Below are 27,796 nucleotides of genomic sequence, written 5' to 3' on the forward strand. Positions count from 1 at the left end.
TTCATTCTTTTATTCTTAGAAATTGTTAATGATTTCATCTGGATTCACAATGCACATCAATTATTGAACTATATTGAGACAGATGCAATAAATTTATTTATCGAAAGCAGGCTCTGCACTGCTGCAGCGGCCACACAAGGTTATGGATTTTTCTCTTAAAGTTCAAAACACTTCAGCTCTCACACAGCTCCTCCCTCTAAAGCTGCTGGGAGATAGTTCCGTGGACACTACCCTTCATTTAGTGACCGAAAGGGAACGTCAGTCAGAGTTCTGAACATGCCAGCATGTGGTCAAAGTTTCTCATCTCTCCATCATTCGTCACAACAGATACAAGAACGCCAAACTTCAAAGGAGGGAAAGAACATGTCCAATGTCAGGCTTGGCTCAGTTCATAGAACTTACATCTGAGCCAAATGGTCCTGCGCTCAAGTCCCAATCCAGGGCTTGACGGAAATAAAAAGGAAAGCTGATACTCCAGTGCAGTGCTCAGGGAGTCCTGCGATGTTGGAGGTGCAATGCCTCACTAAAGCAAGGCCTCACCTGTTTGTTCGGGTGGATGTGAGCGATCTGACGGCACTGTTTCAAGGAGGGCCAGAGACACAAATGCAAAGGCCTATGAGCAGGCTGTTAACAAAATTGATCATTACATTTGGATAACAAAACTGAAGGCACATACAGATGTCAGCCTGTGGGACCAATTTTATCAATTCAACAAAAGGGTAAGGGACAACAGTCGTCTTAGTGGGAAGAAAAACCAAAGAACGGAGGATGCAGAAACAAAATCAGAAATTGCTGGAAAATTGCAGCAGGTCATGGCAGCATCTGTGGAGAGAAGGCAGAGTTAAATGTTTCAAGTCCAGTGACCCTTCCTCAGAACTATACAGAACTGACTGAGTTTTCTCATGGCATTCTCTTCTTGGCAACACCACGACCAATCAGAATCGACTCGCCAGCCAATCAGGGCTCTCTTCTCATGCAGCATAAATTGTTGTTTCCTTTAAAATTTGGCATTCTTGCATCTGTCCAGATGAGTACATGATGGAAAACCTCAATAGCGTCTCCTCTTCTTTCCATCAACCACTTCAGCTCTTAAAATTATCAAAGTATACAAACCATCCCCAAAACACAACATCTATTTTCCAACACAGATAGAAACTGCTGGTTGTTCTTCTCCCTAAACTGCTCAGTTCCTCCAACAGTTTCCCTAGCCCAGAGTTAATGCAGGCACCTCGGTCAGTGCACCAATTGATACAGGAGACCGGGGTGGGGTGTAGGGTCTTCTCCCCTCTTGAGTTCACAGGTGTGCGGCAAGGATAGGGAGAGGGGAGGGAGACAGTTGATTTGTTGAATCTTCAACAGAGGTCTCAAGTACAAGCAAACCACAAAACATGCAGCAACCTCCTCTCGGACAACTCCCATCATTTCAATGCAAGTTTCAAGGGACGCACACCATGCCTTGAGTTTGATCCACTTTGTTGTTTGTTGTACAATGTCTGGAGCAGTTTGAAGTTCCAATCTATGCCATGGAGACTGTCACAAGGTGAAACATCACTTCTGCTCAACAAGGGAACGAAATGCAACAGGTGAGACGGGCTTCAGCTGCTGAAGCTGAAAGTGATGAACATCACACGCTCAGGCTGGAAGTCAACTCCTCACCTTTCACCTTCCACCAGAGAGCAGCCAAAGCTTTGAGAAGCAGTCTCAACTATTCTGCTTCAGTTGCTAAACAGGATGACCGTGTTCGACGAGAGGACAAGACTGGAATTTGGTGTGGTTCAGACACTGAAACGCAGACACGTAGTTAGTCAAGGAGGACATTGAGAAAGGCAACAGAACAGAGGGCACTGCAGATCATTGCCTGCTCACTGCTCAGGTTACACAGCTCTTTAATTGCCTTTTAGACGGCACTCCAAAACAGCAAGCAGATAACCTCATGGCGAGTTCTACCAACAAGCTCATTTTGCAGACATATCCTAAGCCCCAGAGGACAGTTAAATCTATTAATTTGTAGAACATTCCTTATAAGAATATATTACACTCCATTGACAGCTGAAATATACACATTTTTACAAGATGCAATCTTTCACCCAAACGTTCATTGAAATATAAATTAAAAAATTGCTCTAAAAATTTCACAGAGACAAGTCTGGTGCGGCTGTGACTCGGCAGGAGATTCAAGGATCTATCCGAAAGGCCAACAATTTCTCCGAGTGCATGTTGTTCAAAGTGCGGAGGTCGGGGAGTTTGAGGAGGAGTTTGGTGAAGCGTGATGCCTCGTTGGGATAGTTCTTCATTATTAGCGCCCTCAGGACTCGGATTAGTGTCTCCTGAAGCTGTTCCACTGAGTTGACGTTTTCAATTCCAGAACGATCTAGAAGCAGGAGGATAACAAGATACAATTAAGGCATCAAACGAGCAGTTTCTAAAACCGCGAGCCCCAGAAATGATGACGAACGGCTGAGTTCACAGCCTAAACCGACTTTACTTTTTCATAACAGTCTCTTTTTCTCCTCCGCAGACTGAGTGATGGAGTGAGCAATCTACTCCTTTCCCCACCCAACAACTGCTGGTCATTCAGCAAAACGATACCGTGGCGTAGGTCTTACCGAGGCTGGGCACGTCCACCAGGGCTGGCATCATGATATCACAGTCCTCACCCACTAATTGGCCAACAAAACCCACCTCGACTTCAATTAACAGGTGAAAATCTTTTTCACACAGCGAGTAGTTAGGGTCAGGAATGCACTGTCGAGAAATGTAGTGGAGGTTTGTTCAATTGAGGCGTTCAACAGGGAAATGGATGATTGCTTGGAGAGAAATAGTATGCAGGAGTATGGGCAAAAAGCAGGAGAGAGGTAGGAGAATCAGGGCAAGCACAATGAGCCAAACACTTTCCTTATTCCCAGTGACAGCTCTGTGCTTCTGTGAAACTGGAAGTAAACCTCTGTTTCTCCTCCTGGACAGGTTTAGATGCTAACAGCCCATTGTAAGTCTGATAACTATTTCATTCACTGAGTTTTAAGACATGATGACTGGAATGTGGGCCTTCTGGCGTTTTGGTGGAAGGTTATGAAGCATCGAGCTTGCTCACAACAGTCATGTTTTTCCATGTTTTCTGGGTGCAGCTGTACACCAGACGCCAGGGAATTTCCCCATCTAGTTGTTGTTCCCAGACATGCTGACAGACGTAGCGCTGGCACGGAACTAGGAGGCAAAACATCAGGGCAGGAGCTGTCTGCAGGCCCAGGGGAGTTGGCACAACACACTGTACGCGGTTGAGGTGCACATCTGACATTTGGCACTGAGCCTACACTGCTCTCAGCTGATGCACCAAGGGAGCCCTGCCAATTCGGCTTCAGGGCCCGTAACACAGACGGCACAATTTGTATTTCAACACACTCATGGCATCTCAGCATTGCTGCCTGGATCTTGGTTACAACTGAGTGGCTTTCTCGGCCGTTTCAGAGGGTTTGGACGGAATGCAATGGCCTAGTGGCAATTACTGCTGGGCTATTAATCCAGAGACCGAGGTAATGTTCTGGGGAACATTCATTTCTGATGAAGGATCTAGGCCCAAAACATCAGCTTTCCTGCTCCTCTGATGCTGCCTGGCTTGCTATGTTCATCCAGCTCCACACTGTGTTACCTCTAATGTTCTGGGGACTCAGGCTTGAACCCAGCCATGGGCAGATGGTGGAATGTGAATTCAATAGATATCTGGAATAAAGAGTCTAATGATGCCCATGAATTTTTCTGAGGAAGGGTCACCAGACCCAAAAGGTTAACTGCGATTTTATTTCTGCACAGATGCTGCCAGACCTGCTGAGCTTTTCCAGCAACTTCCATTTTTGCCCATGAAGCCACTGTCCATTGTTGTGGCTAATGCGCTTTAGGGAAGGAAGGAAAGTACATATGACTCCAGCCCTACAGGAATGTGGTTGACTGTTAACTGCCCTCTGGGACGAATAACAAATGCTGGCCTAGCTAGTGATGCCCTAATCCAGGGAATGAATTAAAAATTAAAAAAGACAGAGCAGGGAAGGAAAACAGCTTCCCTGAAGGGCATTGCTGATCCAAACTGGTTCCTACGGCAATCATTTCATGGGCATCATTAATTCCACATTTTCTTATTGAATTCAATTCTAACTCCACCATTGGATGCAGTGGGATTTGAACCCAGGACAGTAGCTCGGTCTCTGCAGCTAGTTAAATGAGAACACCCCAAGGCCATCACCTGCGCTTAGTTCAGGCGCCACTTTGCCCTGGGAACAAACACATCGATCCGGCCCTCTCCTTTCGGAGATCAGTCCTCACCTGCAGAGACCAGCACAACGGCAGTGAACAGACCCAGCTCTTCCTCACTGAGGTGCAAGGAGCTCAGCTTCTCGCTGAAGTCAAACATGGAGTTGAGCAGATCTCCCATCCTCATGCCCCGCAGCTCCTCAATGGAGTAGGTGGTTCCACTGATAAAAGTGACGGTCTGTTCCTTCATGTTAAACAGTGAGGCAAACCTCACCATCAGGACCTGGCACAGACAGGAGCAGAGCAATCAATGGGAAAGACTTTCAAACATGGGTTTCTGTTGCACCACCAAGTAAAAACATGACAAACTGCTCTTCTAATGAGATAGTAGGAACTGCAGATGTTGGAGAGTCTGAGATAACAAGGTGTAGAGCTGGATGAACACAGCAGGCCAAGCAGCATCAGAGGAGCAGGAAGGCTGACCTTTCAGGCTTAGACCCTTGAAGGGTCCTATGATGCTGCTTGGCCTGCTGTGTTCATCCAGCTCTACACCTTGTTATCTCTGCTCTTCTAATGATTCTGCTCGCTAGAGAATTTATCCCCGTACATGAGAAGTTGCTTTGGACGCCTTTACATCAGGACATGCCCTCGGTTAACATGAATTTTGCTCCTTGCTTTCCGGTTTCATCACTCAAATCCATTCCTCCTATTCGCCCGCTTTGTGCTCTAGGTACAAGACATTGCTCAGGTTTTCCCTCAGCCCCTTCCTACTTCCTGAGCATTGCTGGTCAGGACCCTGTGCCCTAGAGCATGTGTACTAACACAAGAACCAGGAGGAGGATGAGACCATTCAGTCCACTGGGCTTGCTCTGCCATTCAACACAATCATGGCTTTCTTCAACTCCACTTTTCTGCCTACTCCTCATTTCCCTTGATTCCTTGAGAAACGAAATATTGGATTATCTCAGCCCTAAATGTATCAAAAATAATGCATCCTCAACTCTGATGGGTACAGAATTCCAAGGATGCACAACTCTTTGAAGGAAGCGCTTTCTCTTCATCTCAGTCCTAAATGATCAGCCCCTTATCCTGACAAGGTGACCCCATGTTTTAGATCCCCTGCCAGTGGAAACCATCTCAGTGTCTACCCTGTCAAACGCTTTCAGAATTTTAAACTGAAACAGAAATTGCTGGAAAAACTCAGCCAGTCTGGCAGCATCTGTAGAGAGAAATCAGAGTTAACGTTTCAGGTCGTTCCTAAGGAGGGCAGGCCAGAACGATCACAGGGTCGGACAGGAATTTCCAAAAAATTTTCCATTGGTATCCTGAACTGACCTGGTTTTTAACTCTTCTTTCAAATCTACCCATTGTTTCACCTGGTTTTCGGTTGGGACAGAGAGTCGCTAAGTTGCCATGCACCAGGCATAAACTTGCCAGGTCGGCTAATGTCGCAGTTGTGTGCCTGAACCATCTGGAATGCCCTAGGAAGATCCACTGTCATCGATCCTTCCTACTGGCATTGGTCTTAGTGACCAGTGCTATGTGGGACCCAAAACAGTAACTCTAATTCTCTCCACAGATGCTGTCAGACCTACTGAGTTTTTCCAGCAATTTCTGATTTTGTTTCGAATTTACAGCATCCGCAGTCCTTTCAGCTTCCCTTCAAAACCTTGGTATGCTTCAATGAGTTCATCCTTGTAAAACAAAGAAACAAAGAAACCTACAGCACAAGGACAGGCCCTTCGGCCCTCCAAGCCTGCGCCGATCAAGATCCTCCGTCTAACCTGTCATCTATTCTCTAACGGTCTGTGTCCATTTGTTCCCTGCCCATCCATGTACCTGTCCAAATATATCTTAAAAGACGCTAATGTGTCTGCGTGTACCACCTCCGCTGGCAACGCGTTCCAGGCACCCACCACCCTCTGTGTAAAGAACTTTCCTCGCATATCTCCCTTAAACTTTCCTCCTCTCACTTTGAACTCATGACTCCAGGTCATTGAGTCCCCCACTCTGGGGAAAAAGCTTTTTGCTATCCGCCCTGTCTATACCCCTCATGATTTTGTAGGCCTCAATCAGGTCCCTCCTCAATCTCCGTCTTTCTAATGAAAATAATCCTAATCTATTCAACCTCTCTTCATAGCTAGCACCTTCCATACCAGGCAACATCCTGGTGAACCTCCTCTGCACCCTCTCCAAAGCATCCACATCCTTTTGGTAATGTGGCGACCAGAACTGTACACAGTATTCCAAATGTGGCCGAGGAAAAGCCAAGGAACATCAATATACTGGGGCATCAGTTTGCATATGGCCTGAGTTCCCATAGCAAAGCTACTGCAAACTGTTGCAGACCATATCAGAGCGAAATCTGATTCAACCGCAAGCCCTGACAGTACATATCCCAACATCACTTCAATACTGTCCACGGTTGATGATTATCCTACTAGCACAATTCAGTGTGATTCCAAATTCACAACAGCGTGGAGAATCCCATTACCCAAAAGTACGGATAACTGAAATAAAAATCCAGCTCAAGCAAACTGTTGAATGGATCCAAAACTGACCCTGCTCAATTACTGCCATTGTCCTTATTCTTGAGTGAAATAAACTAAGCTGGGTAGCTGATTAATTTGTGCTTTCCCAAGCTCAGTGATAAGACCGTTCTCAAACTGGAGATTTGAGTTGGAATCTACCTAACCTCTATTATCTAACTTTTCACAATTACAAATAGCATTCACCTCAAACATAGATCTTTGACTCCTGTTACTTACCTCAAAGGTGCCAGCTTTCAGCAGAATGACCTGGTCGTGCTGGGATAGGTCCTTGAAACCAGGGATGAGCTTTGCAAACTCGACCACTTCTTTGACAGCTGGTGTGAAGCTCAAGGAAAAGTCCTCCCAGATCTGTTGCACAGACCGACTGCCATCTAGATGTGGCCGAATGTTCATTGGGCAGGCCTGTTGGGGTGAGAAACAAATGTGACACTTACTTTATCTTGACATTTCCAGCCCATGGCTCACTTCTTTGAATGCTCTCTGTTACAGTCTCAGTGCAAGAGGTTGACCAACTAACCACAATACCACTGTCAAACTAAGACAGGCTTACAACGTAGTAAGCAGGACAGTGAGTGTTCTGTCGCTTAGAGCTGGAGCAGTCGCCTCCATGCTGCCTGTATGTTAGTTGGCTGGCTGACAGCACAAGGTTACTGGGAATATATCAGGCACCAGGGGGAATTTACTTTGCGTGTTTCAGAGCCACGCAGCAAGCCCTTGATCTAACGCCAAACCCTCCTGAGGCAAGTTCATTTTATTTCATGAATGGTTGTAAAATGGAAGTTATTCTCTCTGCACCATGCCTGCAGTTCCTGAATGGATTCTCCAATGACTAAACAACACGGAGAAACAGAACATTCCAGAAAACATAAGTAACAGAAGAATGTCATTCCATCCCTAGAATTATTGTTCAAGTGATTATGCTAAAAATCACCGTCCAAAGATTTGTCAAAACAACAAACAGATTAGAACGCATTTCTCTTAAATCAAAATAATTGTAATTTTGAGCACTTTTTCATCTAAAGCCACCATTGTGCTTTAAAAGAATCAATATTCTACGTGACAAGTGTTCACAGTGTAACTGGACAATTGCTAAGGTATGGACTGCAGAGGTTCAAGAAGAGAGCTCAGCACCACCTACTCATCGGAAACTCGGGATGAGCAATCAGTGCTGCCTCAGCCAGTGATCGCCACATCCCATGTGTTAATAAAACAAAAAGCTGTCTCCAAGCCGCGGGAGCAACTGCACTCAACTGTCATTTATAGCCATCATGTATTATCTACAGATTGAGTCAGTGAGAATAATGAAATTGAGTGAATAAGCTAAAAACTACATCACACTGATCAGAGCTTCTGAAATTAATGCCTCAATGTTGCCATTACATTCATTTAAATAAGCAAGGTTTTGATAGAGTTGGGTTTCCCATTTATTGTCACTTAAAGAAAAGTGTTCAAAACAAAAGGGATTTGTTATCTTGGGAACAAGAGAATCAAATAAGTAAATACAAACTTCAACTTGCTGCATACACTTATCCTTTATTCATTCACAGGATAAGGGGATCGCTGGTTAGGCAGCATTTACTGCCCTTCCCTAATTGCCCAGAGGGCAGTTAAGAGTCAACCACATTGCTGTGGGTCTGGAGTCACTTGCGGGCCAGACCAGGTAAGGATGGCAGTTTCCTTCCCTAAAGGACATTAGTGAACCAGATGGGCTTTTTCCCAACAAATGATTCACAGTCATCATTAGATTCTTAATTCCAGATTTTTTTAAAAATTCAAATCCCACCATCTGCTGTGGCGGGATTCAAACGTGGGCCCCCAGAACATTATCTGGGTCTCTGGGTTAAGGGTCTCGCAATAATACCATTTGGCCATCACCACCCCAGGCAGAGCAGTAAATTTTCAGAGGTGTAAGAATAAGGCAGGGGAGGGGAATGGGTCTGACTGGATCGCTCTACTGGACCCAAAGGGCCATAAGCCCTCCATTTGTGTCAGTATTATTCCATGGCTTTGCATTGAATAATTACGGAACAAATTAAAGTTATTTTGCAGGAAATAATATGCTGCTGAAAAAGAGAAATGGAATATAAAATCAAAATAAGGCTTCTGAGATGTTTCTAACAAGAATGTGAAGTAACTCTTTGGTCAACATCAGGATCATTTCTCAAATCAATCATTTCAGGGAAACCACCGCCAGTGGTGTCTCTAGGATTACAGCAACTTTAAGAGAGGTTGGTTATCTCAGTTACCTGGATAGCTACTTACACTGCAGAGTAATATTAACAGTGTGGGTTCAATTCCTATTCCGGATGCGGTTCCCAGAAAGGACTCTCCTTGCTTGAGGCACAGTGACTGTCAGGATAAACCATTACTAGCTATCTCTAGTTGGACAGTGTCCTAACCACATTTTTCTAAAATACAGATTTTTTTTTGAAAGCAAAATTGAATTCAGTCTTCCTTTAAAAGGGGTTGTACTTTAGGAAGGTTAACTGAAAAACACAATATTGAATGGCTCATTGGAAACAGATGTTTTTGGTAAAATAGTTAAAGAATATGTGCAAATGCAAATTAGTAGCTGGATCAGTGTGATCTGTAAAGAAAGATGGGCTTGTGGAATATTCCGGTTTTGTTAATCTAGTTTTAAGAGGTCTTGAGGAGCTTTTAAACAGGTTTCCTTGTTTATTTTATTATTGTGCAACTACACATTTCCATTATTTATGAAGGCTGTTTCATCCTAGTACACAAGATTGTATCTCTCTGGAGATGGCAATTTCATATTCGATGTCAGAGCTTGGTTTGTTAGAGAGAGAACCATTTATTATCTACAAATGGTATGTAATGGGATTTCTGCTCAAAGAAAACTTTGAAATGCCTGCCGGTTTCACAACATCGTAGTATAAGTTGCGCAATGTCATACCAGGATAACATTGTTTGCTCCTTTCCATGGGCAGGTCCTCCCGTTGCCAGTCTCCATCTCGCCGTTGGCACAATACGAGTTTTTAGTGTGTAATTTGTTTCCATTGGTCTGGTTTTGGTAGTGTCCACTAATGTGCCCATTAGTGTGGCCATTTGAGAAAGAAGATGGGTAGCACATCTTCTTTAGTCCACTGTTGTTGGTTTTATGGAAAATGTTGTTCTCCTGGTGGTAGATGGTATTCATTCCATTGACGTGGTACCCATTGCGGCAGCAATTGGCATTGTGGTTCATCAGCTCGCCGTTGTGTCGGCAGGCATTGGTCGTTTGCTTTAATTTGTCATGGGCGTAAGTGAAGGTCTCCTTATGTGCTCTGGAAATAGAATAAATGACGTCTTCCATCGAGGTTTCGGTGCTGGGACAGTATAACTGCTGTGGGCTGTGTTGCTGCTGGGGATGGAGACTGGGGGATGACCGCTCCTGCTGGGGTGGGTGGGCAGGAGCTGCCAGTGGAGGCTGGTGTTGCCAGTTTTGCTGCTGGGGCTGGATATCACTGTGTAGCTCTCCATTCAGCTGGTTGTTCACCATATTATTCATGGCGCTCTGCATTTCCGCCAGCATCCGCTGCTTCTCCCTCTTGGGAATGCGCCCAAAACGCACAGCTAGGGGAGAACAAAATAACACATTACCCTCTGCTGAGCTTGTTACTTCACGGTTCATGATATCTCTTGGTACTTCTGTTATCTATGTTGAATTCAGTCAACCTAATAGCATACAGCACACAGATTCTCCTCCAGTCTTCAGTGGGAGACTATGTATAACCTGGTGGTGAACCAGACTACCTTCAAGGAACCAAACAAGTTAATACAAATCATTCATTCAACTTGAGACCATTAGAGCGTACATGTTGGAGCATGAACTTCTCAACTTGCACACAGTAAATACAATTAAGTGATTAAAATGAAAAGCCAATTGTGGTATTAAAATTATGTTTGCAAATTTGGTGCTTGGCTTATTCTTGTCAAGATGCTACTTTCTCACCACTCAACCTTCAGGTGTACAGAATTATCTGAGGCAGGAAATTCCAATTGTGACAGTGGCTTAAATTGACAAAGCGAAAAGTTAAGGAGAAAAGGAGAATGGGAACAATGAGATCTTATTGAATCTATGCATTAAGCACTGCCATTCAGCATTGAAATGTAGACTCAATGACAAAACGGGAGAATTACACGGCTACACTAGGAACAGTTTTGGCCTCAGTATCATGAATAAGACTGTGTCCTTGCATATGGAAAGAGACAGGACTTGTCTCTGAGGCAAAAACATATATGTATTCCTTTAAGAAAGAAAATTAAGGCGGCCCATCAATTTCTGCTGAATCCCAGTGCTGCTGACCATTCTAACAATGAATTTTTATTAGTTCTCAATCTGAACCATTGCAGACTGCTCATCGAAATATTCCTATATGGGACAAGCTAAAGAGAAAATAAAACTCAAGGAGAAAGAAATAGCCTGTATGTTTTTAGCAATTTTTACACATCCTTAAGTGGCTTACAGCCAATTAAATAGACTCTGAAGTGCAATTCCTGTTCTTTGTACATTAACGTAAATTCACAGAAATAGCAATGACACAAATAATCTGACAATTTGGGTCTAATGAGTTTTGGTTGATGGATAAAAGTTGCTCAAGGGACTGAGGGAACTTCCTTACTCTTCTTCACATAGTGTCATGGGATCATTTAGTCCAGGTTAAGGAACAGAAATGTTCAACACCTCACCTACAACAGCACCTTCCAAACCCATGACTTTTAACATCTAGAAGGACAAGGGCAGCATGGAAATACCACCAGCCTCAAGTTCCCCTCTAATACCCATACCACCCTGCTTGGAACTCTATCACCATTCCATCGCTTTTGCTGGGCCAAAATCCTGGAACTCATTTTCTAACAGCACACACAGCTGGTAGTATTTCCCATGGACTACAGCAGCTCAAGAAGGCCACTGGCTAGCACCTTCTGAAGAGAAATAAAAAAGTAGGTATTAAATGCTGGCCCAATCAGTGACATCTGCTTTCTTTTATTCACTCACAGGATGAGGGCATCATTGCCCAGAGGGAAGTTATGAGTCAACCACATTGCTGAGGATCTGGAGTCACATGTAGGCTAGACCATGTAAAGATGGCATTAGTGAACCAGATGGGTGTTTCCAACGATCGACAGTAGATTTATGGTCATCATTAGACTCTTAATTTGTTTTTTTCCAATTCAAATTCCAGCATACGCCATTGCGGGATTCAAATCCAGGTCCTCTGGACAGTACCTCGGTCTGTGGATTACAATCCAACCATAACAGCAGTAGCCATTTCCTCCTCTACATGTGTGAACAAATAAAAAAAAGTCTCAAAGACAGCATCCCTAACAATGAAACTCTTCCTCAATGCTGCCTTGAAGTTTCAAGATAAGTTATGAACTCAAGTATTTTATTGTAGTTGAAGCCTTCTGCCCAAATAAACATACCGAGGCCTGAGTCCAGCTAGTAGGGAGTATTAAGGTACATTTCCACTGCTTCATCCAATGACTGCAAGAGGTTGCATAAAAAACTCAGTAAAGCAGCAGTTAATTCATTAAAATATGTACATTAAATGGAAAACAGAAGGGAAAGAAACAAGACTCACCATCCCTGGACATGCCAACAGCAAGACACTTCTTAAAGCGGCACTGCTGACAACGGTTCCTGTTGATTCGCATGATAGTGCAGTTCTCATTCTTGAGGCACTTCTTGTACTGGATGTTCTGCTGAATGCTTCTCCTGAAGAACCCCTGCAAGGGAGAGATATCCTGTGTAACACAACCTCCATAAACATTTCTCACTCAGCTGACCCACCAACTGACACAGAGGCTACTCCAAGGTGAAAGCCACAGAGAGGTGTGAACAACCAAACTGCAGATCACCAATAGGATTTACAACAGCAATGGGAGAGCCAAGCCAATGGACTTCAGCTGGTTAAATGGCAACACCTGGATCCTAAAGACCATGAAAGCATCACAGCAAAAAGCAGCTTTCACTTTCAGGGCTATGCATGGGACTGTAATTTCAGTGTTTGTTTGCAATCACGCCATCAGCCAAATGAAAAACAAGCTGGACAATGTATTTCTTCCGACTGAGTAGAGTCTTTACCTAAGTTGGCAATGTAATTCATGTTTAACAGTCTGGATTATATCCCTATGACATTTTGTTCCTTTCATTCTCAATCTCTGAACATAGCTGGGACAACTTGAACCATGTCTGCAGTCCATCTGCTGCAGGTACACCTGCTGAGTTGTTAGGAAAGGAGTTCCAGAATGCTGCAGTCTTTATGCTCAGCCACTTAGCCTGCCAACAGGCTGAACATCTCATTCATTAAAATGAAACATTCTACTGCCTTGTACATGAGAATATTTGGGTATGCAAACAAATATCTAACATTTACAAAGGCTTAAATGCATGCACATACATGTATACATATCCACACGCTTGCATTTATGCTGCATATGTGCCTTAACCCTAATATTGTTTTGAAAACAGTGACTATACTAAGCTCTGCAAAATGTGCTACTGCATTAAAGGTGCTATATAAATCGAAGTTGCTGTTGTTGTTATGTACGGAATCATATGTGACTTGTGGGTCCTGGCCTCATCCGACATTTCCAGGTGAACACTTCTCACTGGGGTTCCCTGGTCATGAGTAGGAAGCCAAAATCTGGCAGATTTTACTTTCAGTTTCATGGTAACTGGGACCAAGAAAAGGTAATATCCTCCCCAGCTGAGATGGCATGAAAACTGGAAAACTCTTTCAATGGCAGAAGAGTATCTCATGTGATATCTTTGCTCACTGAGCCACAAGGAACCATATTATGTATGGTTGGATAGGGAGAAACTTTTCCCTCAGTAGACAGCTCAATAACCAGAGGACACAATGAAGGGATAGGAGGTTGAGTGGGGAATTCCAGATTGTTTTCTTTCACCGAGATAACAGTGGGTATCTGGAACTCAATGCCTGAAAGAGTGGCATAAGCAGGAATACGCAAGAGACTAAAGAAGATTAGACAATCACCTGAAAAGCCATAGCATGCAAGGTGGCAGGTCAATGCTGGAAAATTTATTTAACAATTTATTTATTTATTCTAATAGATAGACACTTGATGACCAGCACAGACACAAGGGGTAAAGGGCCTTTTTGTGTTCTGTAAAAACTCTATATCCACATGCTGATATCTGTGCATGTGTATGTATTTGTGTGAGTTGCATATGCTGATGCATGCTGGCATGGCCCGCTGCTGTACAGGTGGATACAACTTACCTTACACCCTTCACAAGCGTGCACACCATAGTGGAAACCAGAGGCTACATCTCCACACACTTTACACAGCAGAATCATTCCACTGATTTCTGGGGAAAAAACACGTAGAAATAATGAGAGATTTATTCAAAATGTAAACTGCTCATTATGCAGTCATTTTTAATGAAGTGTCAGTGTCTAATGCCTTTAGCACTGGCTTTGAGGAGAGTCAATGAGAGAACAGGGGCCTGCAATCAAGATGTGACCTGAGTGACTTGACACTGTATGGAACTTTGCCAGATGGGCTAAGAACGAGAGCCAGAAATGAGTCCTCGATCTGTGCTGTTGGCTTACCGCAACTGGAGTTGCTGTAGGGTTATTATAATCGGGCACAATGACTCCCAGATTAAAGAAGCCAGGATTCCTTCTCCTGATTGCTATACAGGGAGCTTGACTGGAAGATGTGAAAGATGCACATCTGCTGCCAGGCTGCAGTTCCCACCCCTCTGTGACTAACTGCCGATGCCTGCAGTTTAACCTGCGTATTTAAGAAAGAATACTTGGGCAAGGTGCAGGCCAGCAGCATTGCACCCAGCAGAGGCCAGCAGAGAAAGGGGTATAATCGATCGTATGGAAGAGAAGATTCTTGTCATAAATAATCTACAAAACTGCCTTTGAAGTCAAAATGCAACCATCAGATAACAAACAAGAATTAATATTTATTCCAGAAACAGTCATTAGCACTAAGTGCTTTGCCTTCGGGTTATGCCTATTAACTCATCTCCTTGATAGCAGGAAAAGGCTTCCAGCTAAAATTAGCAGGCTCACAAATGTTTGGTAGGCAATTTCCTATATTTCGTCAGAAGTTGGAATCAACATCTTCATCAGGTCTCCCACTGGTAATGATCCCTTGAAATGATGTGTAAAATGAATCATTCTGGATAGATCCCATTATGGTAAACTCGTAGCAACATGCTCTAGCCCTGCATTTGGGATGTTCCTTTCCAGCAGGAAGGCAGTAATGGATTTCCAACAGGTTGTCCCCTGATCCTGGCCCCATATCTGGAAATTTTTCTCTTGGACAAGAGGGACAATTAATTCCTAGATGGTATTTTCAAATTCAATTTCAAAAGGCTTAACTGGGAGAGATCAAGTGTTTCTGATGAACGGAATGAATGTTCAGTTCCTCTCTTTTAGAATTTTTTTCTGCAATTTATATTTATAAACTAATTAATAGTTTACAACTGTACACCACATAAAAGGATTTCTCTAAGCATTTTACAACACTCAGAAGAGGTTGAGAGAGTGTGTGGGGTCAGAGAAACTGACAGCACAGCTTAAGATGTTGATTTCTTTTAGAGAAAAGGTGAGACAGCTAGAAAAGCTATCGGGATTTGGGAAGGCTTCAAATAGCAAGAGCATAGTGATTAAAATGATTGGTCTTCAACATGTCATTGCCTGGACAGATTACAAGTTATTTTTTAAATTGAGAGAATGGAGAGGGCATTCCACTGAATAAGATGAAGCAGAGGGAAGAAAAGACACCAGGATTACTTACTGGTAATGCCAGAACTGTTTTTAGTGGTGGAAATGGTGTTCCCATCATCTGTGGAAAGCTTCAGGTTGCTGAAGGGCCCAATGGTTGGACAATCCTCTCCAGATCCTGAAGAGTTACTCTTGTAGTGTTTGCCATCCTGGGAGGCAGAGCTGTTAGGTGATGGCGGCAACGGGGAACATGACTGAGACACAGATTGGAAACTGCTATTGGAATTATCACTGTACAACAGTACTGGACTTGAAGAGGTACTGTTGGGTCCAATGTACGTGATCACTCCACCTGCAATGGGATGATAGGAAGATAAGCATGAGTTATAGAATCATAGAGTCACACAGCACGGAAACAGACCCTTCAGTCCAACCAGTCCTTGCCGCCCATAATCCTAAACTAAACTAATCCCAAATGCCTGAGCTTGGACCATATCCCTCCAAATATTTCTTATTCATGTTATGCTACTGAAATGTAATAACTCTAAGTAATCTAGAAGTAAATCTGGAAATAAGCCTGCAAACTCAGCAGCAGCTGCCAGATCCACACTACTCTCAGTCCAGCATTTTAGTTCATGAACTCACAAGATTTTTCAATAGTGCTTCTCCAATGGTCTGACTCTACTAGGTTAGGAAATCAGTCCAACTTCATACCTTGGTCATCAAATGAGGACATTACCAGGCTTATCCATGATGCCTTCTGTGACCAAATACCATCTGGTCACTTGCTATAAAGATTCTTTACTTACTGTTCCAATAGCGTGGTTCCCAATAATCCACATTGATGAGTCAGTTGACCCCAACTTTCACAAGTAAAACTACTTGCCTTAAAACATGAAATAGCTTTGTGGGTCTGGTGGCATAAACATAGGGAGCCAGTGAGCTGATGTTGATGTTCAAGCACCGGAACTACAGAAGCATTAAATGTTAAACCAAATACGAAAGCACTAATCTCACTGCCACTGTGGGCAAGATATCAGTGAATTGCCCAATGTCACTGGAAACTTCACTCACACAGAAGACTCAACATCGCCAAGACAGGAAGAAAAAATTGGGAGAAAAAGAATATTGGAAGTCACATAAATAGATTTTCATTCTATGAAGGAAGGGCAGGAACAATGAAACTTGCCCCAGGAAAAACAGCACAGAACAAGATTTGGCACAAATGCTTTCTTCTTTGAATGGGAGTGCACTTGCAAACAAATTGGCTGCGGTATCAATTTTAAAGCTTTTGGTTTGAAGTCAACCCAACCGACAAAGTACCCAAAAGTATTGTGTCCTTCTTATTGTCATTCCTGCCTAAACTGTGTCCTGTTATTAGTGTTGTCTAAACCGAAGGGAAAGGAGAATCAGTATTGACACAGATGCACTGCAGATACTGGAAGTTTGAAAACAAAAACAGGAATAACCACAATTATTTTGCAGATCAAGTAGCATCATTGGAGAAACAGAAATCAGTAAATCGACATTTGAGACCTGACATGTTTGCCTGCAGATGTTGCCTCACCTGATTTGTGTTTGTTGTGGACAGCGATGGGGTTTTCAGGTATCATTGTAGAATTCTGGAGATGACTGGTCATCATTGCAAAATCCCAGCCTGAATCCTAACACAAAAGCTCAGGCACCCTGTGAACAAGCTGCAGTTTTATTATACTTAGCCTTGCCGGGGCTTACATGTTTATGGTTTCACCACTGGGATTGCTGCCAATTGTATGAGGCTTATTTGCAGCAAAACAAAAGTGCAGCAAAACACTTTATGGGGCACATCACAAAGCTTGGTCTGGCTGCAAACTTGGGTATTTGAGATTTGTGCAAAGATTGCTGCTCTGCTGCTGAAAACCTCATCCATGCCTTGATTATCTTGTGGCTCAATTACTCCAACGCTCATCTGGCTGACCTCCTATGTTGCAGTTTTCCTAAACCTGAGCTTACCTAAACTCTGCTGCCCATATTCTCATCCTGTTCATCCACTATATGCATGCTCTGTGACACACATTGGGCACGGCCTGGTGAGAACTCGGTTTTAAAGTTCTCCTCGATGTTTTTGCATCGGTCAATGGTTTCACCCATTCCTATGTCCTTATCCTCCTCCAGCCCCACGTACTTTGATTCTGATCTTTTAAGCAGCCCCAATTTACATCACAGATTGTGCCCTCAGCTGCCTGAGCCTTTATGCTTTTTAACTCACTTCTGGAATCACCTCTCAACATCTCCTTTAAGACTCTCCCAAAACCTAGCTCTCTGACAAAGCTTTCAGTCATCTGTGGTAACATCGCAATTATGAGATGTTTGGGGAATTTCTTTCAGTTCTCTCCCTCCCAGAACATCTGTGGAACCTGGGTCACTGAATTCATTCGAGGCTTAGCTTGCAGGATTTTTGACAGACACGGGTGTCTAAAGTTTGGGGCAGGAGCTGCAGACTGGAAAATGGAGTTGAGGCGACAGCTGTATTTATATTCGGTGGTGTAGCAGACCCAGGGCTGGCTCCTATCATCCCTTGGAGAATGACTGTGTAAGCAATGTACCAGAGAGCTGTGTGCACACATGAAGCCATAATTTTAGCAAAGGCTTAACACCTACAGTATCACAAGAATCAGAAGAGCCACGCTCACTGCCCCATGTGACATTTATGTTTTGAGCATTACCTTTATCATTTCCCTCAACTGCTAATGAGAAATTACTGCAATTCCCACATTTGTGCAATGGCTCTAATTCAGTCAGAATAGTATTATTCATGAGATAGAGTCATGCAGGGTGGAAACAGATCCTTCTGTCTGGAGACAGTAGGAAATGCCAATGCTGGAGTTGAGATAACAAGGTGTAGAGCTGGATGAACACAGCAGGCCAGGCAACAGCAGAGGAGCAGGAAAGCTGATGTTTGGATCTGGGCCCTTCTTCAGAAATTTCTGAGCCATTGACACATTCTTTAAGATTCAAACGCATTGCCAATTTAACCCACCTCGAAATGCGGTGAGACGAGATATCAGTTTATGGGAAGCTGTGGATACAAAACTGATCTTCCTACCAAAGTGAATCATTCCAGTCATCCAAAGCAGTGCAAATGACATTCTCTTTTAGTACTATGGTCCATGCTTGGGGAATGCTGACACATTGGTAATGTACCTAGAAATAACAATCCAATGACTCAGCCTGATGTCCTGGAGACATGGGTTCAACAATTTGGAAAGTGGAATTTATTTTTTTTTAAATTCTATAATGGACAGTTGCCTAAATGGTGGCTGTGTACAATCAATTTATCGATTTCCATCTCGTTCATTAATGCCCTTTAAGAAGGGAAATCCTTAACACCTACATTTGACTCCTGACCCACAGCAATGTGACACTAAACTACCCTTTGGATGATTACAATACAATACAATATTCTTTTAACGTCACGTATGCCCCATTGCAGGAGTATAGTGAAAAATTTTTACGATGCCAGCCTTCTTATGGCAACATCTTAGGTACGAGTACCTAGGTACAATTCTTAGATACAGCAGAGGAATAAAAGTTGTTGCACTACTTACAGAGTTGAAAAATAATTTAAAAATAGGAAAATATTAAAGAGTTAATATTACAGTAAGGTAGGAAATTTTAAATAGATATTACAGGTAACCGCTCAGCGCAGGGCAAATGTTGTCCCAGCCAGTGATCTGCGCATCCATGAGCTAATAATAAAAAAAATTACTCCATTGCAGACTTTTGTTAATGCTTCAAATTAAACATTACATCCTACATAAAATGTAAACTGAAGTTTTGGTCAGCTATTTGACCTCAAGGGGCATCACCAGTTCCATTTTAACTCAATCTCCATAAAACAATCTTGCCAGTGAGTCACTACAGTAGAAGTTGCTTTTTTCTCTCTGAAGTCCATAAGGCCAGGAGCAGAAACAGACCATTTGGTTCATCAAAACTGCTCTGGCAATCAATGAGACTGCAAGACAACACGAACTGCTCTTCAAAGGGAATTCTCTGATATTGCTTAACTCCTTTGTGTAGTTTGTACCACACCCTACATGGCAATCTATAATGCGGCAATAGCAAAGCTGTATTCTATGCGGTTGTTGACTTGCTCACCAAGCTGGCTTGTTTTTGTTCAGGTGTTTAGTCACCATGCTGGGTAACATCATCTGTGAGGCCTCCAACAAAGTGATGCCCTTCTACTCTGCTTGGATTTTATACTGTCCAGTCTATAATGGTGAGTACTGTCATTTCTGGTTTTGTTCCGTATGTGTTCGTAAATGGGGTCCAATTCTACATGTTTGTTGATTGCATTATGGATTGAGAACCATGCCTCTAGGAATTCCTGTGCGTGTCTATGTTTGGCTTGGGCTACTGTGGTTACCTTGTCCCGGTTAAACTGATGGCCTTCATTGTCCGAGTGCACTGATATTAAGGAGAGTTTGTTGTGTTTTTTTTAATGAAGGCCATCAGCTTAACTGGGACAGCATAACCAGTGTAGCCCAAGGCGAACACAAACATTAGATTAGATTCCCTACTGTGTGGAAACAGGCCCTTCGGCCCAACAAGTCCACACCGCCCCTTGAAGCATCCCACCCAGACCCATCCCCCTATAACCCACACATCCCTGAACACTATGGGCAATTTAGCATGGCCAATCCACCTAACCTGCACATCTTTGGACTGTGGGAGGAAACCGGAGCACCCGGAGGAAACCCACGCAGACACAGGGAGAATGTGCAAACTCCACACAGACAGTCGCCCGAGGTGGGAATCGAACCCGAGTCCCTGATGCTGTGAGGCAGCAGTACTAACCACTGAGCCACCATGCCGCCCTATACACGGGAATTCCTAGGGGCAATGTTCTCCACCTACAATACAATCAACAAACATATAGAATTGGACCCCATATACAAACCCATACAGAAGAAAACCGAAAATGACAGTTTTCACCGTAACGGACTGGAGAGTATAAATTCCAAGCGGAATAGAATAACATCACTTCATCGGAGGCTCCACTGATAATGTTACCTAGCACGAAACGTCTGAACAAAAACAAGCCAGCTCGGTGTGCAAGTCAACACCCTCACCCACAATCCGAGCTACGGATCTTTGCTAAAACCTTAAATTATCGTATGCCTAACACTTGCCCTTAATGGTATAAAATCCATTGATGTTGAACTACAGGAAAATTGTAGAAAATGCTTACAAATGGTTGGGAGGGTGATTGTGAGTAATCAGAATGTTTGGGGACCCAAGTTAATACAAAGGTTTTAATTTGATGCAGTAGACCAGTCGGTCCCTCAAGTGTAGTTGAACATTTGGGAAGGCAGTGACTGATTTTGAATAAAATTCCATTTTTCCTGTCGACCCAGACACCTTGTTAGTCAAGAGTCTGTCTAGCTCTGCCTTGAAAGTATTCAATGAAACGAAAATAATATGAGGAAGAGTCACTGGACACAAAACGTTAACTCTGCTTCTCTCTCTACAGATGCTGCCACACAAGCTGAGTTTCTCCAGCAATTTCTGGTTGGGCAAGCAAGTCAATTCTCTCTGGGGCGTCAATGCCCAGAAACGTACTTTATCTACAATTGAGTCATTAAATTAGGTCTGGAAGAAAACCAGAGGAAATGAGCCAGCCACACGGGCCTGAGTTCAGGGAACAAGGTATAGCGCTGCATGAACACAGCAGGTCAAGCAGCTGTGTTCACCCAGCTCTGCACCTTGTATGTCGGATTCTCCAGCATCTGCAGTTCCTACTATCTCTGAGTTCAGGTACGCGTTTGCCGTGTGTTGGTGTAATCCAAACACCGCCTTGTGTTTGTTTAATTTCCAGCTTTACAGCGCTCCACCAGCGCAGCATGTTAATGTAATAAAAAGGCAAAGCTCTCCCGGTACCCAGTGATGAAAGGTTATTCCTGAGACGAGGATATTAATAGCATTTGTGGGGGTTGAGTCACGGGCTGTTTCCACGTGTTGGCTGCAAACTCGCGTGTCTCAGCAACGGGACTACCACCCGCCCCCGTCATCAGAGAAAAATGCACGTTGTTCGAACGAATGGCTCACGAGAGCTGGGTCCCCCTCCCCATTGAGACAAATATCGCCAGCAGCACTCTCCGTACTGGCCCAGGAAATGTACGTGTATATGGGAACGGCGGGGTGTAAGGGTGGGAGGGGGAGGTGGGGAGGAGGTGTGAGGGGGGAGAGGAGGAGGGGGGAGGTAGGGGGGAGAGGGGAGAGGAGGAGGTGGGGGGGAGGGGGGAGAGGAGGAGGGATGGGGGGGGGATGGGGATGGGGGGGGATGGGGATGGGGGGGGATGGGGGGAGGGGGAGAGGGATGGGGGGGAGGGGGGAGAGGGATGGGGGGGAGGGGGGGAGGGGGGAGAGGGATGGGAGGGGGGGAGGGGGAGAGGGATGGGGAGGGGGGAGAGGGATGGGGGGGAGGGGGGAGAGGGATGGGGGGGAGGGGGGAGAGGGATGGGGGGGAGGGGGAGAGGGATGGGGGGGGAGGGGGGGAGGGGGAGAGGGATGGGGGGGAGGGGGAGAGGGATGGGGGGGGAGGGGGGGAGGGGGAGAGGGATGGGGGGGGAGGGGGGGAGGGGGAGAGGGATGGGGGGGGAGGGGGAGAGGGATGGGGGGGGGGGAGAGGGATGGGGAGAGGGATGGGGGAGGGGGGGGAGGGGGAGAGGGATGGGGGAGGGGGGGGAGGGGGAGAGGGATGGGGGAGGGGGGGAGGGGGAGAGGGATGAGGGGGAGAGGGATGGGGGGGAGGGGGGAGAGGGATGGGGGGGAGGGGGGAGGGATGGGGGGGAGGGGGGGAGGGGGAGGGGGAGGGGGGGAGGGGGAGGGGGGGAGGGGGAGGGGGAGGGGGGGAGGGGGAGAGGGAGGGGGGGAGGGATGGGGGGGAGGGGGGAGGGGGGAGAGGGATGGGGGGGAGGGGGGAGAGGGATGGGGGGGAGGGGGAGAGGGATGGGGGGGAGGGGGGAGAGGGATGGGGGGGAGGGGGGGAGGGATGGGGGGGGAGGGGGGAGGGATGGGGGGGAGGGGGGGAGGGATGGGGGGAGAGGGATGGGGAGGGGGGGAGAGGGAGGGGGGAGAGAGGGAGGGGGGAGGGGGGGAGAGGAATGGGGGAGGGGGGAGAGGAATGGGGGAGGGGGGGAGAGGGATGGGGGGGGAGGGGGGGGAGGGGGGGGGAGGGATGGGGGAGGGGGGGGAGAGGGATGGGGGAGGGGGGGAGAGGGATGGGGGGGGAGAGGGTTGGGGGGGGAGAGGGATGGGGGGGGAGAGGGTTGGGGGGGGAGAGGGATGGGGGGAGAGGGTTGGGGGGGGGGAGAGGGTTGGGGGAGGGGAGAGGGATGGGGGGGGAGAGGGATGGGGAGGGGGGGGAGGGGGGGAGAGGGATGGGGAGGGGGAGGGGGGGATGGGGAGGGGGAGGGGGGGATGGGGAGGGGGAGGGGGGGATGGGGGGGGAGGGGGGGAGAGGGATGGGGAGGGGGAGGGGGGGAGGGGGGGAGAGGGATGGGGAGGGGGGGATGGGGAGAGGGATGGGGAGGGGGAGGGGGGGAGAGGGATGGGGAGGGGGGGATGGGGAGAGGGATGGGGAGGGGGAGGGGGGAGAGGGATGGGGAGGGGGAGGGGGGATGGGGAGGGGGAGGGGGGATGGGGAGGGGGGATGGGGAGGGGGAGGGGGGATGGGGAGGGGGGATGGGGAGGGGGGTAAGGGGGAGGGGGGGAGGGGGGAAGGGGGAGGGGGGGAGAGGGATGGGGGAGAGGGATGGAGGGGATGGGGAGGGGGGGAGAGGGATGGAGGGGATGGGGGGGAGGGGGAGAGGGATGGAGGGGATGGGGGGAGAGGGATGGAGGGGATGGGGGGAGGGGGGAGAGGGATGGGGGGGAGGGGGGGAGAGGGATGGGGGGGAGGGGGGGAGAGGGATGGGGGGAGAGGGATGGGGGGGAGGGGGGGAGAGGGATGGGGGGGAGGGGGATGGGGGAGGGATGGGATGGGGGGATGGGAGGAGGGGGGGAGGGGAGGGAGGGGGGAAGGTGGAGGGGAGGGGAGAGGGGGGAAGGTGGAGGGGAGAGGGGAGGTGTAAGGGAGAGGTGGGTGGAAGTGGGGGAGGTGGGAGGTGTAAGGGGAGGAGGGTGAGAGAGTGGGGGAGGTGTGAGTAGCGGGACTGAGGGGGTGTGTGTGAGGGTGGGAGGACTGAGAATGGGAGGAATGTGGGGTTGGGGCTGGAGGGGAAGCGAGGGGGTGGGGGAGTTATAGTGAGGGGGGAGTGATGGGGAGTCGAAGTATGGGCGGGAGAGGGGAATCATGGGGAGGGGTAGTGAGGGCGCGGGGGGTAGTGAGGTTGTTTAGGGAGGGGTGGTGAAGGAGAAAGGAGAGGGTGGTAGGGGGACTGCCAGCAAGGCGGGGATGGAGTGAGAGGTAGGGGAGGTAGGAGGGGGTTGGGGGAGTGAGGGGAGGGGTTGGAGGAGCGGGAGTCGAGGAGTGGGGGGAGAGAGGGTGGGGGTGCGGGAGTGAGGGGTGGGACAGGGGGTTGGGGGAGTGAGGGGATGGATGAGGTAGTAAAAGAGGGTTGAGGGGAAGGGGAAGGGGGTGGTTGAGGGGTGAGCAGGAGAGGGCGCCGACCAGGATGCGGGGAGGGGTCGGTGTAAGGGTGGTGGGGTGAGGGGAAGGGGAGGGTACGAGGGTGAGGAGAGATAGGGGTAGGGCTATCTATCTCACTCTTAACTAAACCAGCTCCTCCAAACATTGTCTCCAGAAGCAGGAAGAAAAGATTTTTTTTAAAAATCCAGGCACTAATACAGAGGGTCACAAAGTCTCCGGTGCACAAAAGGAAACTACCCACACCCTTCTGCTTTAGTTATTCTTCAGATCTCCCGCCTCCTTGACCTAGATTTTTTTTGTTCTGTTTGTGCGTGTGAATGTGCATTTCGACTCCCAAGTCCGGCTTCAGAAACTGCTATCATCATCCGACAGAAGTCACCCCACAGCCCGCGGGCGTACTCATTCCGTTCCGCCCGAAGCCCAGTCTCAGGGGCGGGCTTCAGAACAACATGGGGTGGGTCAGGAAGGCATTCTCCCCGCCTCCTGACCTGGATTACTGCCGCATCACAGGCTGCCAGTCCTGGCAGCAAAACACGATCCAACTGCAGGTTTAACTGTGGAGGCCGTGAACTTGACAAAAACACACACACACACACCCTGATGCATTTTAAACCGCGGGAGCCGAGGTGCAGTATTCTGCAACAGAACCAATATCCCTCTCTCCCAGCAGCTTTTTAACGCAAGATCCCCCCGCAGGTTCTTGTGACAGTGGTAGTGTCTCTACCTCTAGGCCAGAAGGTCTGCATTCAACACCCACCAGCCCCAGCCATGTGTGTCTGAACAGTTTGGCCAAAAACATACTTAACGCAACATTTTGCTGCTCTCACGATGAACGCAAATATGTGTTCCATTGCAAATTGCAATAAAAGTTTTGTTCACGCCTTCTCTACTGCAACTGGAATTTTGACTTGTAGCCCCAACTACAATTTGACAGTGCAGGTTTTCATAGTGATATCCAAAGCTGGATCTGTTCAGACTGACACCTCACATTTGCACAGTGACAGGTAGGGTAGCTTTGCTCGACCTCAGGGTAAGGAAATATGACCAGCTGTAAATTGGACCCTGTAAGTAAATGCTAATTTATTGCACACAAGCAAACTAACTGAAAATTCAATTTCCAATAATGTCCTGAACTAATTTACTTCAAGGCTCTGGTACGCTGTGGAGAAAATTATGTTTATTTCCTGTATTCAATAAGTTTAATAATGTTTACTTAATCAAATGCCACACTGTAATCCCAAATTGCAAATTAAATGTACTCAGTAGTTTATTTGATCTTAATTTTGTGGAAGCAGTTTAGTAAAAATGCAACATTCAGGGCTCTTGTGGTGCAATGGTAGTATCCCTGTCTCTGAGCCAGGAGACCTGGGTTCAAGTCACACCTCTTCCAGAGATATACCATGCTAGAGACATATAGTAACATCTCTAAGCAGATTGATTAGCAAATATCATGTGTTCATTACTTCTCGATTGCTGCACTATTGGGAGTGTTACAGAGAAATGGATCTTCGAGAAGAGTTAGGTCCAGAATCTGCGTCCCCTTCTCTATCGTTGGACATTACGTCAGAGGCTGGACAGACTGGTGAGACCTATGTTGTATATAAATATAAAACTTGTCTCCATAGTCCCACCAGGCTGTCTCACATTAGAGAAGTAATGGTGTTTTAACCTGAGGGTCACCACATTTCAGGCTAAGGGGAAGAGTTCCCTCATGGGAACCTCAAACCAGTGCGAGAAATCTTAGCTGGTGGGATCACTCAGTGTTGTGGAACGGCCGTCATGCTGACTGAGCTAATCGACCCCACCCCCCTTGTGGGAAGAGGAGGAGTAACAAACACAAGGTGCACATGGCTAGGAAGCAACATCCATGTGAGTATCTGCAAAATAACTTGCACCTCACTCAGACTGTGACCTACTTTATGAGCGTTGGAAAAATCAACACGGGTTGGTGGGGGGGAGAGATGCAAGAGACAGGGCACAGTACAGTAAGATCCCAGTTACACTAGAATCGAGCTGTCACGTCCTAAAACACAGAACACTTCAACATATGAACTTAAACAGAACTAATCGTGGAGGAAAGACTGACTGCACTGGAATAATATGTGACACCAACACAAACGTCAACAGCACATAATACTCTGGGATGAGAGGCATAAAAATTGAATCCCTATTAATAGCTGATTCTGCCAACAAAACACAGCCTCGTCATCTCATAAACAGTAGAGGCAACTAAGCAGTCACTGTAATGGGAAAACTGGACGAGATAATATTGATGTAGGCCAACATATCCCGTAAGGTTTGTGTAGATATCAAGGAATATTAACCGTAGAGATCTGACTCGACATTGCAGCGAATTTAAAATACTAATGATCAACTAACACAACCGGCTTATCCTAGCGAGTTACACAGCGAACCCCAGTTTGACGGCGTGCTTACAGTGCCTATGTCAAAATGGTGCTTTAAAACATGTCTTCAATAGGTATCCTCACATACTTCAGGAACATAACAAGCAGGAGTTAAATGGCTCCGACACATTTCAAAAGTAATATACTGTAACATTTTCTTATTTTTTTAAAAAAATGGATATTTTTCATACCTGTGTTGTTGGAATCCATAACTATCTTCCTTCGGGATTTTTGATCCCTCTACTGTCAACAAACTATTTCCAAGCGGCGTGCAAACTGCTGGACAATTTGCCTGCAGCGTTCTGGTTTGTGTATTTGGCTGCTCGATCTTGCGTGTTGGGCAGGAGTTGTGGAGTTGCTGTTTTGAGCCAGGAGTTGTTTCTGCTTGTCAGTGCAGTTTTTGTTGTTGTTACAGTTTCTGAGGAAGGTGCTAAAACCCTGCTGTAGGGGACGAAATCCCGCAGCCCAGTAGCAGAAAAGACCACCTTCACAACGGTTGGCCGGCCCTGTCAAATCTTCCTCTGGTTGGGGTCGGTGAGGGAGGGGGGTGCGGTGCTGGCTGGGAGGCAGGATAAGATTTAGGCAACCTCTCCCAGGTTCGGTACTCTGCAGGAATGCAAATATATCTAAGAAGAAAGAAGCTTGCCTTTCAGCACGGCAAGAGAGTGTCCTCTGCAAATCCCCTTCAACAGGGCAGCCAAGTGCCGGCTGCCGACTGCAAGAAATGTACACTGATACAACAGGAAGAGTTACTTACAGCAAGAGCTACACTGCGGTGAAACAGGACGAGCAGCAGATGAAACAAGCTCTCTGATTGGAGGCGGTTATTGTTTCCAATATTTTGATTGAGACCCTGAGATCAGGCAAAGTATAGAGTGCTATGATTGGCTGTTCGTCGAATACTGGCATTTGGTGCTGCTGGAGTAAAGGTAAATAAGGCTGAGCTAAATGCCCAACCTGTGTAGTGGAACTGTTTTTGGATATGTTTTAGCGTCAATGTTTATGAATCCACACTTGACATTTCTACAAATCCCCGTGGTCAGAACCGCATATGTACTATGGAAAAAGAAAACTTCAGCCGCTCGTAGATATTGCAAAAAAAAGTACAATCAGAAAGATTACATGTAACATATTTTGACCAGAGTCCTACAGCTAAGATTTAAACTCAGAGGGAATATATCTCACTATTTTTGGTCGGCTCTTCCATCTTTATAAAAATAAATGTTACTCATTCGTGTACCTCAGAGCTCC

At 46.4% G+C, this 27,796-nt stretch overlaps 1 protein-coding gene across 1 annotated transcript; it reads right to left on the reverse strand.

The window, feature by feature from the left end:
• nr1d1 (nuclear receptor subfamily 1, group d, member 1) lies at nt 1-27,455 on the reverse strand. The gene is made up of 8 exons (XM_048560917.1): nt 26,737-27,455; nt 15,582-15,860; nt 14,045-14,133; nt 12,380-12,524; nt 9,709-10,367; nt 7,011-7,196; nt 4,315-4,525; nt 1-2,371 (listed from the first exon to the last, which is right to left on the reverse strand). The coding sequence occupies exons 1-8, from the start codon at nt 26,753-26,755 to the stop codon at nt 2,175-2,177; spliced, it is 1,785 nt and encodes a 594-aa protein (XP_048416874.1). The 5' UTR covers nt 26,756-27,455; the 3' UTR covers nt 1-2,174.
• Between the last annotated feature and the right edge of the window lie 341 nt (nt 27,456-27,796).

The sequence above is a fragment of the Stegostoma tigrinum genome, chromosome 31, assembly GCF_030684315.1.
Source record: "Stegostoma tigrinum isolate sSteTig4 chromosome 31, sSteTig4.hap1, whole genome shotgun sequence".
Taxonomy (NCBI): domain Eukaryota; kingdom Metazoa; phylum Chordata; class Chondrichthyes; order Orectolobiformes; family Stegostomatidae; genus Stegostoma; species Stegostoma tigrinum.

Coding starts and splice junctions, on each gene's coding strand:
- nr1d1 (XM_048560917.1), bottom strand. Junction 4,526..7,010: donor TGAAAGCTGGCACCTTTGAG/GTAAGTAACAGG, acceptor TGTCTGTGCCAG/GTCCTGATGGTGAGGTTTGC. Junction 2,372..4,314: donor CGTTGTGCTGGTCTCTGCAG/GTGAGGACTGAT, acceptor TCCTGCTTCTAG/ATCGTTCTGGAATTGAAAAC.